The 14408-nt window shown below is 45.5% G+C and overlaps 1 protein-coding gene across 1 annotated transcript; it reads left to right on the top strand.

Moving 5' to 3' along the window:
- Positions 1-9893: 9893 nt before the first annotated feature.
- LOC136458507 (probable aldo-keto reductase 1) lies at positions 9894-12533 on the top strand. The gene is made up of 7 exons (XM_066458450.1): positions 9894-10048; positions 10171-10338; positions 10430-10633; positions 10730-10902; positions 10999-11095; positions 11217-11370; positions 11915-12533. Exons 1-7 carry the CDS (start codon positions 9992-9994, stop codon positions 12094-12096), a joined length of 1035 nt encoding a protein of 344 aa, XP_066314547.1. The 5' UTR covers positions 9894-9991; the 3' UTR covers positions 12097-12533.
- Positions 12534-14408: the final 1875 nt, after the last annotated feature.

Here is a 14408-nt window from a genome sequence, read left to right as displayed (position 1 = left end):
CGCCATTGAAGGCTCGGTCCCGCACCTATCGGCTGTGGTACCATTGCAGTGCCTGCTGGTACTTGGCCGAGAGGATGAGGGTGATGTCATGGGCTTCATCTAACTGGTCCATGGCATCTTCATGGGATGCCTCAGCTCCCTATTTGTCGTATGCTATGATCCTTGGTGCTCCATAGTCGAGGTCGGTTGGGAGGATGGCCTCAGAACCATAGACCATGAAGAAAGGTGTGTAGCCGGTGGCTCGGCTGGGAGTTGTCCTTAGGCTCCAGAGCACCACAGGGAGCTCGGTGACCCAGTGTGTGCCAAATTTGTTCAACCGGTTGAAGATCCTAGGCTTGAGACCTTGTAGGAGCATTCCGTTTGCATGCTCGACTTGCCCGTTTGTTCGGGGGTGCACGACGGTGACCCAGTCGACTCGGATGTGGTGTTCATTGCAGCATCGAAGGAATTTCTTGCCAATGAACTGTGTGCCATTGTCTGTAATGATGGACTTCGGTACCCGAAAGCAATGGATGATGTTGAGGAAGAACAGCACGACTTGCTTAGATTTGATCATGGAGATCAGCCAAGCTTCAATCCACTTTGTGAATTTGTCTATGGTGAAAAGCAAGTGGGTGTATCCTCTGGGCGCCTTTTTGAGAGGCCCAACTAGATCAAGCCCCCATACCGCGAAGGGCCACATGATGGGGATCATCTGGAGTGCTTGGGCCAGGAGGTGAGTGTAACAGAACTGACCAATTTATAAGAGCACAAGTACGAAAGCAATCACTAGAGTGATCGAACCGTCATACTTGAACCTATATAAACTCGGTAGTCAACTAAAACCACGAAGGATTTTAAACCAACTTGCATACAACCAAGATCATAGTAATTCAACATAACAAGCCACATATTACATCCATTTCACAAGTAGTTCACGAGTACCTCATACATCAGAGTACACATAGTTATTACAAAATGAGTTCACAAATAGCGGAAGCAAAGTAGTTTGAGACCATCACGCACACTTGGTTCAAATATAAGCCAGTTCCATAGTCATATCCGGCAAAAGCAACAGGATAAGATAACATAGATGATCATGCCCATGATCTAGTCTTCATCCCCCGCAGGGTGGAGACAATACTTGTAGTAGCCGTTATAGAGCACGTCATCTGCAACAAGGGGGAATAAACCCTGAGTACGAGAATATACTCAGCTAGACTTACCCATCGTAAACCAAAAATAAATGGCACCAAGGAGTATGCAAGGCTTTATTGGTGGATCTTGCTTGACAACCATTTTGCATAAAAGCTTTAATGATATAAGAGCATAATTTAAATTATGAGGAGCATCAAATTATCCATATTAATCTATCAACTAGATTAGCACCTGTACTAGAGCAAGCAATTGATTAACTCCAAACATTAGTAACCATATTCGGTATCATGTTGTAACATCATCATCAGCGATTTAACCACCAAGTTCCATTAAGTGCATCTACGTTGCTGCTGCTCAGTCAAGTTCTCACTATTCGGGAGAGACAGCGATTCGAATCGATTCCTATCCAGCTGGAGGGGTATTCCTAACACAAACCCTGGCATACCGCACGAAGGCAGCCTTAGGTCACCTTTGGTACAACTCAAGAATTATGGCTCCGAGCAGCGTCGCACCCTCAAGGAGTCCACTCTGCCAGGTGGTCAATCTCACCTAGGACTTACACCAATAGCTCCCCGCACATCCTTACTACCGCTAGGGTGCGCACTTTCACTTCTCAGTCTTCCAGACTGAGTTGAGCTACTCGGCTTTGTGGTCGGAATGAGTTATCTGGCCAACTAAGTGATAGGCATGCGTTCAACATGACATGAGGACGTACAGCGAATCGGTCCTTAACTGACACAGACAGGGATAGATCCACACCTAAGACCTTCTTGCCTTATTCCTTCTCTATCGACATCCTGCCTGGTCACAATTCATTATTAACACATGGTTATCTTCCACGATAGCAAATATAGCCAACCGTGACCGGACATCATCCTAACTTATAGGTGATAGGAAATCACCTGACTTCTACCGGTCTAAGCATGGCTAACCTTTGATTCGCTCCTAGACCTAAATAGGATTCAGGGTATGAATACTGGCCAAGGAATAGATATATATGCAACAAGTGTTTGCATCCAATTCCTATCACTTAATGCATCAACAATTAAAGATACTCAAAGTAACCATTTTTAAAACATAGGAGACTTAAAATGCTCCGGGGCTTGCCTTTCAGAAAAGATGAAGGTTGGTGATCGGGACACTCAAGAACTTCTTTGCTGGCTCCTTCTTCTGGGGCTTGCACCTCCTGCTCCTGAGCTTGCTGCTGCTCCTCCGGAAGTACTTGCTCGAATTCCAGAAGCGTGACACCCTCCGAAACACCTATTGCATGTATATGCATAGTATAAGAATCATGCATGCACAAGAGATGGAAGGTGATGATGAAATGTATAGCCATGTATAGATGGACGCATGAAAGACACGATGATATAAGATTAACATCTATTTTACCGAGTAGGTGCATATCTCTTTTAGAAAACAAGAATGACACACTCACCAAGCTCTGACAACCTAAGATAAAGTTGTTCATCTTCAGTAAGAGGTCTAGCACCTGCAACTAACAAGTTATTTTAATTAGCCTAGCATCTAACTCATCACATCGACTCATATCAAGCAAACAAGTTATTCACCGCACTTAATAGTTTTCAGGCTGCAAACAGTAGCTACAAGTTTAATCCATAACTGGAGTTCTATAGGTCCAAATACCATGATTTAAGACTTTCTGGAAAGCATATAAAATTGTCTACAATTTTTATGTAATCAATAAAATCTAATTCAAACTCAAACTAGGTCAAACAGACTAATCTTACAAAACTATCTGTGGATTCCAGAGAGTAGGCAGTTGGGAGTGCTAACTTCCAACTGATATAACTCTCACACTACTAAGCCAAATGCCTTGAAATTTTGACACAAGCTAGACAAACAAGTTCCCTATAACTTTGTTACTGACCCAAACATCAAGTTCATCAGTTAATTTACTTAACTCTAAAATCTATCCAGAAAGTCACTATAAATGAATTATAGCGAAAATAATATTTCATTACATACAAGAATAACACCACGAGTACTACCAATGTTACCAACAGTTAACATACATCAAATGAACACTAGAAAACATAGTGGCCCTTCCTAAATAAATTATTTTCATGCCTTCATTAATTTATTTAGACAATTAGGTTAAATAATAAACACATATCCAAAGTGTATAAAAATTCCACAAAAATTACAGTAGCTTACACATATCTCCAATATGCTACGGTATAAATTTTACATCATCTTAACAAGTATAACATCCTATACAAAAATTTCAAGCCAGCAGGGCTTAAAATAGCATAAATAGAAAACCCTAGTGAAATGTGTCAAGCAATAGATTTCGTATTTTTCTTAGTATCCTTAAGGTACTAGAACAACCTCCAACAAATTTTATGAGCATGGGATTCATATAATAATTATTAAAATTCACACAATGATCAACTAAGCATAAAAGGGAAATTAATAACTCAAACAACATTCATGCACTGACTCTCAAATTTTTACCAGAGCTTCTACACATCAAGAATAGCTCACCATACAAATTTCATAATTTTTGGAGCACTAAAACTTTAGATATGAATTAAACAAGTTTGCATTTATTTTAAAACACATTTTAAGTTGCAATTTAATTTTTCCAGAAACTTCACTACAAGTGTTCATGTTATATTTTTCCTAAATACTAGACTTCATGAGGATCCTAACAAAATTGGAACCACCTAATTTGGATTTACCAAACTCTAGTTATAAATTTTACAAAACTGCATCAAAATCTGAACAAATGAACTGGCTTTCTGGAGCTGAGTCACTGACGCTCGGGACCCATAGGTCAGTGGACCCCGCATGTCATCGACACCGAAATAGAGCACAATGTGGAATCGGTACTATCTCACCGGCGGTGACTCTTCCGGCGAAACCGACCCCACCAAGGTGTTCACCTCACTCTCCCGCATCGATTCACACCAGTGGTTAGCATAGAGGCACACGAGAGGTGGCTCGTCGCCAGCCATGGTGGCACGACGACATGACACGAAGGTACGCCGGCCAGCTCTGGCCACTACAGTTCCAGTCAAGAGGTTCTACGGCACCACGGTGCTCAGGCGAGACTAACTATGCTACTCTAGTGCTAGGAGACGCTCTAGGAACCCCTGGCCACAGAGAGGTCCGTGGGGCGGCGGAGCTTGCTCCGACGAAGCTCACCCGCCGGCGACGTCCAAGCGGTAGCGGTTAGGAGAAGTAGAGTTAGAGCAACTACAAAGCATGAGGAAGACAATGTGGAGGAAAGGAAAGCACAGCAGAGCATTGGTCATCAAGGACCACGGTGAGCTCGCGCTTCGACAATGCTCGATCATGGCGGTGAAGCGGCTTATCACGCTCCTAGCTAGCAAAAGCTGGTGCAGTGGTGATGCGGGGTCACGGTGAAGCACAATGGAGCGGCTATGGTGGCGATTGAGTGATGAGGCATGAGCATGTACCGTCAATGGCGATGGTGGTGCTATGGGAGTTTCAGCGGCTGCTGCGGTGCTGCGAGCGGTGGAGGAGAAAGCAGGAGAGGCAACTAAGAGCGTTGGGGAGTTATAGACAGATGTTGAGGCTTCAATTGATGTGCTCTGGCCTAACATGGCCTAAGTAGGCAGGACATCGACGACACGCGGTGCCACGTGGCGCTGAGACTCTGTTGCCGGTCGGGTCACTGTAGCGTCGATTCAGAACTCCGATCAGAGCCTGATAGCGCATAAAGGCGACGTTAATTCTCCTAATCCAAAGCTTATCAGTGCAAGCCATCATAACAATAATTGAAGCCCTATATACCAACTACAATTCATATTAAAGGATCATGTTCCAATTCTCAATGGTTGAGGAGAAAAATCATCCCAAAAGTGAGCCAAACAAACTGAAAATTGGTTAATGACTTAGGAAAATTCTAAGTGCTGAATCAGCACCCAAATCTGACTTGTGGGCCATGTTTGGGACTGTTCCACACATTTTCATGACTTAACTTCTAAACAAAGTTTGTTCCACATATAATTTGCTACAACTTTTCTTTAGGTTTCTTAGACATGCAAAGCTTCTAAGTAACACGTTTTAAAAGGTCAAACAAATTGGTTCTAGGGTTTCCAATTTGGTCAAACCTCACTTAGTGGCATAATTAGTCAATGTAGTTAACATGAACAGTGCTCCACTATGTACCCTAAGTGTAGTTAAGGTGTTTTAGGTGATAAGTAACCACACCACACATTGATCATACCAAAAACAAGCATCACATGCATTGAAACAAGGGAAAACAAGTGAATTATTACTTATGTTTCAAAGCCATGCTTAATATGTTTCATGAGTTTGTTGCATAGTACTAACTAACCATGTTTCACTAAAGTTTGTGACACATTTCAATAGTGAGTTGAACATGTTGCACTTGAGGGTTGCGCACTATCCATTTCATAAAACAAACACACATGGAATATAAACATATGTTGCAATGTTTCAAAAGCATGTTTCAAACCATCAAAGCTCATGCATGTATGAATGATGCTCATGTTTATGAAATGCAAGTGCAATTATGCAAGCCTAACACCTAGGGTGTTATAGTGAGTTTACCAAGCGTAGTACTAACACCCTTCGTAGGTGCGCATGATCTTCTCGACGTCGGCTACTGCAGTGGGCCAGTAGAAGCCCTATCAGAATGCGTTCCCAACCAAGGTTCTAGGCGTGGCATGGTGACCGTAGACCCCACCATGGATATCGCTCAGCAAAAGCTTCTCCTGTTCGATGGGGATACAGAGCTGTAGGATCCCAATGTGGCTTCATTTGTAGAGTTTGCCTTCTATGAGAACGAAGGACTTGGTGTGACGTGCGAGCCATTGAGCTTCCATCTTGTCCGTCAGCAGCGTGTCATGGAGGAGGTAGTTGAGGTAGAGTGTTCTCTAGTCGACCAGAGGGTCGGGCTCTGTTGCTGGATCATCTTCAAGCTCCATGACCTCAGGGCCGGACGGAGCCATCGGTTGGTTAGCCCCTAAGGCTGGATCAGACAGACCGTTGTTGGCCTATTCCGACCCTTCATAGCACACCAAGGGCTTGTGTTGGTCGCTGGCGAAGACACCTATTGGCACCGGCTCCCGGATAGATGTCGCCTTCGCAAGCACGTTGGCCGCGTCATTGAGGCATCTTGGGATGTGATTGAGTTTGAGGTCATCGAACTTGTCCTCCAGCCATCAGACTTCTTGGCAGTATGCAGCCATCTTGGCGCCATGACATCTTGACTCCTTCATGACTTGGTTGACAACTAGCTGGGAGTCAACTTGGATGTCGAGGCATCGGATGCCCAACTCGATGGCAATGCGTAGGCTATTGATGAGCGCTTCATACTCAGCCACATTATTGGATGAGGGGAAATGGAGATAGACCATGTACCTCATGCATACCCCAAGGGGTGATATGAAGACTAGTTCTGCATCAGCGCCCTTCTTCATCAGCGATCCATCGAAGTACATCATCTATTATTCTTGATCAACGACCACCGATGGTGTTTGGACCTCAGTCCATTCCGCGATGAAGTCGGCCAACACCTTGGACTTGATCGCCGTTTAGGAGGCATACATAATGCCCTGATCCATCAACTCGAGTGCCCACTTTGCGGTTCTTCCCATGGCGTTCTGGCTTTGGACGACCTCACCGAGGGGAACGACGTCATGACTATCACCGGGTGTGACTCAAAGTAGTGGCGTAGCTTCCTCTTAGTGATGAGGATGGTGTATAGGAGCTTCTAGATTTGAGAGTAGCAGGTCTTAGAGTCGGATAGTACCTCGCTGATGAAGTACACAGGGTGCTGCACCTTAAGGGCGTGTTCCTCTTCCTCCTGCTCTACTACTAGGGTGGCGCTGACCACTTGCCTGGTGGCCGCTATGTATAGCAGAAGGGATTCTCCATTGGTTGGAGGAACCAAGATTAGGGCCTTTGTCAGAAGCAGTTTGACCATGTCAAGTGCCTCCTAGGCCTCGGGTGTCCACTCGAAGCGGTTGGCTTTCTTCAGGAGGCGATAAAGGGGGAGACCTCATTCGCCGAGGCGTGAGAGGAATTGGCTAAGTGCGGCGAGGCACCCTATGACTCACTGAACCCCTTTAATGTTCTGAATTGGGCCCATCCTTGTGATGGCTGAGATTTTCTCTGGGTTGGCTTCGATGCCATGCTCGGAGATGATGAAGCCGAGCAACATGCCCCTCGGGACCCAAAAAACACACTTCTCGGGATTGAGTTTGATGTCGTTCGCTCAGAGTTTTGCAAAAGTCTGCTCAAGATCGACAATGAGGTGGTCAGCCTATTTGGACTTAACTACGATGTCGTCAACGTAGGCCTCAATGGTCCACCCATTTAGGTCCCCGAAGCATTTGAGCATACAGCGTTGGTACATAGCCCCAGCGTTCTTTAGATCAAACGACATTGAAACATAGTAGAACGATCCAAAGAGGGTGATGAAAGATGTCACAAGCTGGTCGGACTCTTTCATCGTGATTTGATGGTATCCGGAGTACGCATCAAGGAAGCAGAGGGTTTTGCACCTCGAGGTAGAGTCAACTATTTGGTCTATGTGTGGCAAAGGAAACGGATCATTTGGGCACGCCTTGTTGAGACCCGTATAGTCAACACACATCCTCCATTTCCTACTCTTCTTTTGTATAAAAATAGGATTGGCTAATCACTCTGGGTGGTATACTTCCTTGATGAATCCGGTAGCCGATAGTTTTGCTATCTCTTCACCGATGGCCCTACGTTTCTCATCGTCGAAGCGACGTAGGCGTTGCTTCACCGGCTTGGAGTCTAGGTGGATCTTCAAGGTATGCTTGGCGACCTCCCTTGGAATGCCTAACATATATGAGGGTTTCCATGCAAAGATGTCTTTGTTGTCGTGGAGAAAGTTAACGAGCGCGCTTTCCTATTTGGAGGAAAGCATGGTACCAATGCGTACCATTTTGCCCTCGGTGCTCCCAGGGTCTACGGGGACTTCTTTAGAGCCCTCTATCGACTCAAACGAGCCAGTCGACTTCTTGGTATCGGGTGCTTCTTCGGTGACCTCCTCCTTGAGGGTGGCGAGCTCCCCTAAGGCGACGATTGCTGCGGCATGACCATAGCACTCGACCTCGCACTCATAGGCGCACTGGAAGGAGGTGTCGATGGTGATGACCCTATGGGGGCCCGGCATCTTCAGCTTGAGGTATGTATAGTTGGGGACGACCATGAACTTCACGTAGCATGGACGTCCCAGGATGGCGTGGAAGGCTCCGGGGAACCAACCTCCTCGAAGGTGAGGGTTTCAGTCCTAAAATTGAACCGATCTCTAAAGGTAACGGGCAAATCGATCTGCTCGAGTGGCATGGCCTGCTTCCCGGGCACAATGCCGTGGAAAGGTTATCGGGTTGGGCGGAGGCAAGTCCGGTCGACGCCCATCTCGTAAAGCATGTTGGCGTACATGATGTTGAGGCCGCTGTCTCCATCCATCAGTACTTTGGTGAGTCGCTTTGGGCCGACGATCGGGTCGACCACAAGTGGATATCTCCCCGAGTGTGGAATGCTATCTGGATGGTTGGTCCGATCGAAGGTTATGGCGGACTCTGACCACCAGAGGAAGGGAGGTATCGTCGGTTCGGCCGTGTAGACCTCGCGGCGTGCGACCTTCTGACGATGTTTGGAGTCATAGGCTGCTGATCCTCCGAAGATCATAAGGCAGCCGTTCGACATCGGAAAGCCGTTGTCCTTCTCCTCGGCAACATCCGCAGTGGGGGCAGGATCCTTTCCCTGCTCCCCTTTGTTGGAGCCTCTGGCAAGAACCGCTGCATGAGGCTGCAGTCCTTGAGCAGATGTTTAACCGGAAAGGCGTGGTTCGGACATGACCTCTCAAGTAAATTTTTAAAGTGGTTCGGAGTGCCCTCCGCGGGCTTCCGGCCACCCTTGCGGTCAACAGCGGCCACGAGCGAGTCCTCGCGTCGTTGCTTCTTGTTATTCCTTTTGGCAGAGTGATTGGAGGTGCCTTCACCGGCGCCCTCGTCCCACCTTGCCTTGCCTTCGAGACGATCAAAGATTGCTCTGACCACCTCTTCTTCTGAGGTGTGGCTGGTGGTGATGTCCATGAGTTCCTTGGTGGTTCACGGGCTCTTGCGTCCCAGCTTATGAACGAAAGACTCGCAGGTAGTCCTGGACAGGAAGGCTTCTATAACGTCGGTGTTGACGATGTTAGGGAGCTCGTTGCACTGCAGGGAGAAGCACCGGATGTACCTACGAAGGGTCTCACTAGCCTTCTAATGGCAGTTCTTGAGGTCCTATGGGTTTCTAGGGCGCTTGTATGTGCCCTAGAAATTCCCCACAAAGATTTTCTTCAGATCCGCCCAACTCTGGCCCGCGTTGGATGGTAGGTGTTCCAACCACGCTCGTGCCGAATGGGCCAAGAATAGTGGAAGGTTGCTGATAATGGAGTCATCATTATCCGTACCACCGGCTTGGCAGGCAAGCCGATAGTCTTCGAGCCAAAGTCTAGGGTTTATCTCCCCACAATATTTCTGGATATTGATAGGTGATCGGTACCTTGACAGGAAAGCAGCGTTGAGGATGTGCCGGTCAAAGGCCTGAGGTACCTTGGCAGGAAAGTAGCAACACTATAGCCAGAGCCGGAGAAGCAAAAAAAAAAAAAAAAAAACGAGCTTCTCTCTCAGAATGGCTATGTAAGAGAGAAAACGAAGAGAGAAAACCGGCTCCCATGAACCGGACGTGAACAGTGTCACAGCCGAGAGAGCAGGAGCTGCACCAAAAGAGGGCCAAAATCTGGCGGAAGTGGCTGCTATTTTTCCTGAAACCAAACTTCTCCACCGTTCCTCCTCCAGTTCACCGGCTAGCAGCGGCCATGGATAACCAAGCCCCTCCGGTTCCCCGCGTCAAGCTCGGCACCCAGGGATTCGAGGTCGCTTTTATCTCTCTCCCAGTTCACCTCTCCCCGAATTATCTTGTGCCTCCGCTCTCTCGTTGTCTGCTAGCCCGGTGCTTTGATTGAATCGACTCGGCCGATTGATTCCATCCATGTAGGTGTCCAAGCTGGGGTTCGGGTGCATGGGACTGACGGGCGCGTACAACTCCCCGCTGGACGACGAGGCCGGCATCGCCGTCATCACGCACGCTTTCAGCCGCGGGATCACCTTGTTCGACACCTCCAACGTATACGGCCCCCTCACCAACGAAATCCTCCTCGGCAAGGTCCCTTTCGCACTTCCCTTTTTCTAAAGAGTTATGGGCGTGAACTAAGTTTTACTGACCCGCGGAAGAAATTGCCTCTACTTGTGTGCAGGCGCTGAAGGAGCTGCCGCGGGAGCAGGTGCAGGTGGCCACTAAGTTCGGGATACTGCGTGACGAGAGCGGCAACCCGACCGTGTGCGGACGGCCGGAGTACGTTCGCGCCTGCTGCGAGGCCAGCCTGCGCCGCCTCGACATCGACTGCATCGACCTCTACTACCAACACCGCATTGACACCACAATTCCCATCGAGGAGACGGTCTCTGCAGCCTGCCTGCACATTCGACCAGCCTTAAAGCAGTCGGCGTTGTTGGTGTGTTTGCTCATGTGAATTCTTTGTTCCAAATCATTGCAGATTGGCGAGCTCAAGAAGTTGGTGGAGGAGGGGAAGGTCAAGTATATCGGATTGTCAGAGGCGAGCCCGGACACCATTAGGCGCGCACATGCTGTGCACCCGATCACCGCGGTGCAGATGGAGTGGTCTCTCTGGTCTCGCGACATTGAGCCCGAAATTGTGCCGCTCTGCAGGTGATTCATGGATTGCAGATTCTTATGTTCCAGCCCATGGAGGTCCTGACCGGATATTATTATGTATTAAGATTCTTTATGCTCTGTGGACTTCAGAGAATTGGGAATTGGAATTGTACCATACAGTCCTCTTGGCCGTGGGTTTTTTGGTGGAAGAGGAGTGAAAGAACAAGTGCCCGCTGAATCTGTTCTGGTATTGATATAGTCTACCTCAGAATATCATTTCTTTCTTTGGTTGCCAAAAAAAATCATTTCTTGGTCTGCATCAAAATCTTTTTCTTAGTTCACTTACAGATTTAACTTTGACTTGTCAGCATGGGATCCCAAGGTTTGCTCCAGAAAATTTGGAGAAGAACAAGCAAATTTATCTGCGAATGGAAGAACTGGCCAATAAGCACCAGTGCAGCCCTACTCAGCTAGCTTTAGCATGGGTTCTGCATCAAGGAGATGATGTGGTTCCTATACCAGGTGTGACCTTATAATCTCATTCTCTTATCATTGACGACGGTCAGTGCTTCCAGACTGATGACTCACAAAGTTGACCACCCAAACATGCATTTTCAGACACCCTTTTCTCATAGAAAAGTGTATTGCATCATATTCATAGACCATTAATGATTGGAAATAGTTTAAGTAGTATGATTTGGCAGTAACCCTTTTCAATTATGATATAATCTGCTTTGACAGAGAAGCACAACAATGTAGAGGAACACATCCAGTTCAAACAACCTTTGCTTGTTTTGAAGGGAAGTAACCTCCTTCCTTCCAAATGTGTGTGCATGATATCTTGCTGAATAGTTTGTGCCATATGATCTCTTTTACTGAGCTATGAAATACTTTTGTTGGTTAGAAACGTGGTGCGATTTAACTGACTTATTCTTGAGTCTTTCTGCACTTATTATTCCCTTCCAAGTTCAAGGAACTCATCAGTAGTCATGCTTAATTGCTATATGTTCTGAATTCTGATAGTCCTACGTTTAGTCACTGACAGATGTTTCCTACAATTTCTCAGGGACAACCAAAATCAAGAATCTAGATTCCAACATTGACTCCTTGAAGGTGAAACTGACAGACGAAGATCTGAAAGAAATGGGCAGCCAGATACGTGAAGAAGATGTGGCTGGTGGAAGACAATTCGCTTCCTTTGAACATGCCACCTGGAAGTATGCTGATACACCAAAGAAGCAGAGCTAAGGCCCCGTTTAGTTCCACCCAAAAACCAAAAATTTTTGCATAGTAACCGTCACATCGAATCTTGCGACACATGCATGGAGTACTAAATGTAGACGAAAAAAAAAACTAATTACACAGTTAGCCGAGAAATCGTGAGACGAATCTTTTAAGCCTAAATAGTTCATAATTGGACAATTTTTGTCAAATAAAAACGAAAGTGCTACAGTAGCCAAAAGCCAAAAATTTTCGGAACTAAACACGCCCTAAAAATACTTCAAAGCAATAATGTTGATGCGATTGGCGTGGCACTCTCCCTGCAGATGTCCTCAGGAATACTACCTGTTCTAAATAATGTACAGAGAAGAACAATGAAAGGCCCAGTCTTATTGGAAGTACGAGCAGGAATTTGATTTTGTGTGTACTTATGTGAAGCTAAGAATCGAGTGTTAGTTTGCTCATGGTTATATGTTGTCACATGAATTGTGGTTGTGTGAACCTACCATATAGTTCCTCGCAAAAAAAAAAAAGGTCACAGTCATGTGTGCTAGCTCAATCAGCATGTAGGCAGGAAAACATGCCACCATCTATAATGCATAGTACACGTATTCTCGCATTTAATCCACATCTGGACCTGAATGAGAAACAAGCTATGTTGCGACCGTGTTGAGGAATGTCGAGTATATTGCGGCTTCTACAGGATGCAACAGTTTTAGAGGATTTTTATAAGAATCAATTCAATTTCACATGAGTTACAGGGATCATTAATTTCAAAGGAAAAATGTAGGATTCAGAAAACTAGAAATCAGTTCAATTTTACAAGAAAAACATAGAATTCCGAAAAAAAATTCTGCATTTCAAAGGGGGCCTTTGAGTTTTAGAAAAGGGAATGCTGAAGTTTCTTTATTGCTTTCTAGCTATGACGAATTCACCACCAAAGTGCAGAATCATGGTTCTGATTTGTAGAGAGGATGAAGGCTGAATTCAGCCTTTTAGAGAACAGAATCATGGTTCTGATTTGTAGGGATGTTTGGTTCATAGGAAAAACATAGAAAAAATGGAGGAATCAAGTTCCTATGGTTTTTTCACTGTAGTCGCGTTTGGAACAAAGAAATGAACGGTGACATTTCCTTTGGAACGGCGAGCAATCCTCTACTTTTGGAGGAAAGAAAACATCCACGCTGAGCTGGGGGGAATGTTTCGTGCGGCGCTTGCGTGCACGCTCACGGACTAATCAAGCTCATGATGACGGATGCTGCTATTGCAGTGAGGAAGAGAAAAAAAAAACAGCAGCAGTGTACATTAGCCATTGAGCGAAGAACGGAGAAGATGCTAGTTGTGGGGTTTGGGCCCTCTTCCATGCTTTATTTGATATATATATATACATATAGGCTTTGGTTCATTCGCTTGGAGGAATTTTGGAGGAATCTGGAGAAATATGGATGAATCTGGAGGAATTTGTGAGAGGAAAATACTATTCCAGATAAAAAAAGAAGCAGATCAAGCCGTGAAAAAAAATTATTTACTGTTAATTTTAATTTAAAGCATTGAGTTCGCAGCTAACTCTAAAATTCCTATACCAGTTATATTACTGTGTTCTAAACACCTATTCTTATAAAATTCCTATGTTTTTCAATCCTCTGTTTTATACCTCCGTTCTTTTCATATTCCTCTGTTTTTCCCCGTTCATGCGTTTTTCGTTACTTTGTTCCATGCCCTGAAAGCTGGGTTTGTTTTTACCAGTACAGTTCAATCTGCATCAGACATTCGTACTCTTTGGCGCCCATGAGGAAGCCATGCTTCCGAGCACCGCATGTACTTACGAGTAGGCAAGTAGTACTATACAGGCATCTTGCTCCTCTTTCCAGGCCTTGTTTAGATCCCATCAAAGTTCTAAGTTTTTTCACTCTCTCTCCATCACATTAATTTTTAGCCGTTTGCATGGAGCATTAAATGTAGGTAAAAAAATAACTAATTACACAGTTTAGTTGGAAATCACGAGATGAATCTTTTGAGCCTAGTTGATCCACGATTGGACAATATTTATCAAATAAAACAAAAGTGGTACTATTCATTAGATTGAAAAAAGTTTCAATCTAAACAAGGCCCTACTTTCTCAGACTAGATGGTAAAATAGGTGTCTGAAACCTGAGCGTATAGGAACATGTATGACTGCAATGGGATTACAGCCTTATCGCAGCATATAGGAACACACTTCAGAGCACAATTTCAGGCACCTATTTTACCATCTAGTCTAGTCTAGTAACAATCATCCAAACTTTGCAAGACACCGTGAGCTATTTTACTCTCTCAACCATCCAAACTTTACACGTACT

Source organism: Miscanthus floridulus, chromosome 6 (assembly GCF_019320115.1).
Source record: "Miscanthus floridulus cultivar M001 chromosome 6, ASM1932011v1, whole genome shotgun sequence".
In the NCBI taxonomy this organism is placed as follows: Eukaryota; Viridiplantae; Streptophyta; class Magnoliopsida; order Poales; family Poaceae; genus Miscanthus; species Miscanthus floridulus.
This window is presented reverse-complemented; position numbering and strand designations above follow the sequence as displayed.

What these genes read in the sequence shown, in the direction of transcription:
- LOC136458507 (XM_066458450.1), top strand. Translation starts at nt 9,992, where the DNA reads ATGGATAACCAAGCCCCTCCGGTTCCCCGCGTCAAGCTCGGCACCCAG. An exon ending in TCGGCACCCAGGGATTCGAG is followed by an intron (nt 10,049 to 10,170) that starts GTCGCTTTTATC and finishes CCATCCATGTAG; the next exon opens with GTGTCCAAGCTGGGGTTCGG. An exon ending in GAAATTGTGCCGCTCTGCAG is followed by an intron (nt 10,903 to 10,998) that starts GTGATTCATGGA and finishes TGTGGACTTCAG; the next exon opens with AGAATTGGGAATTGGAATTG.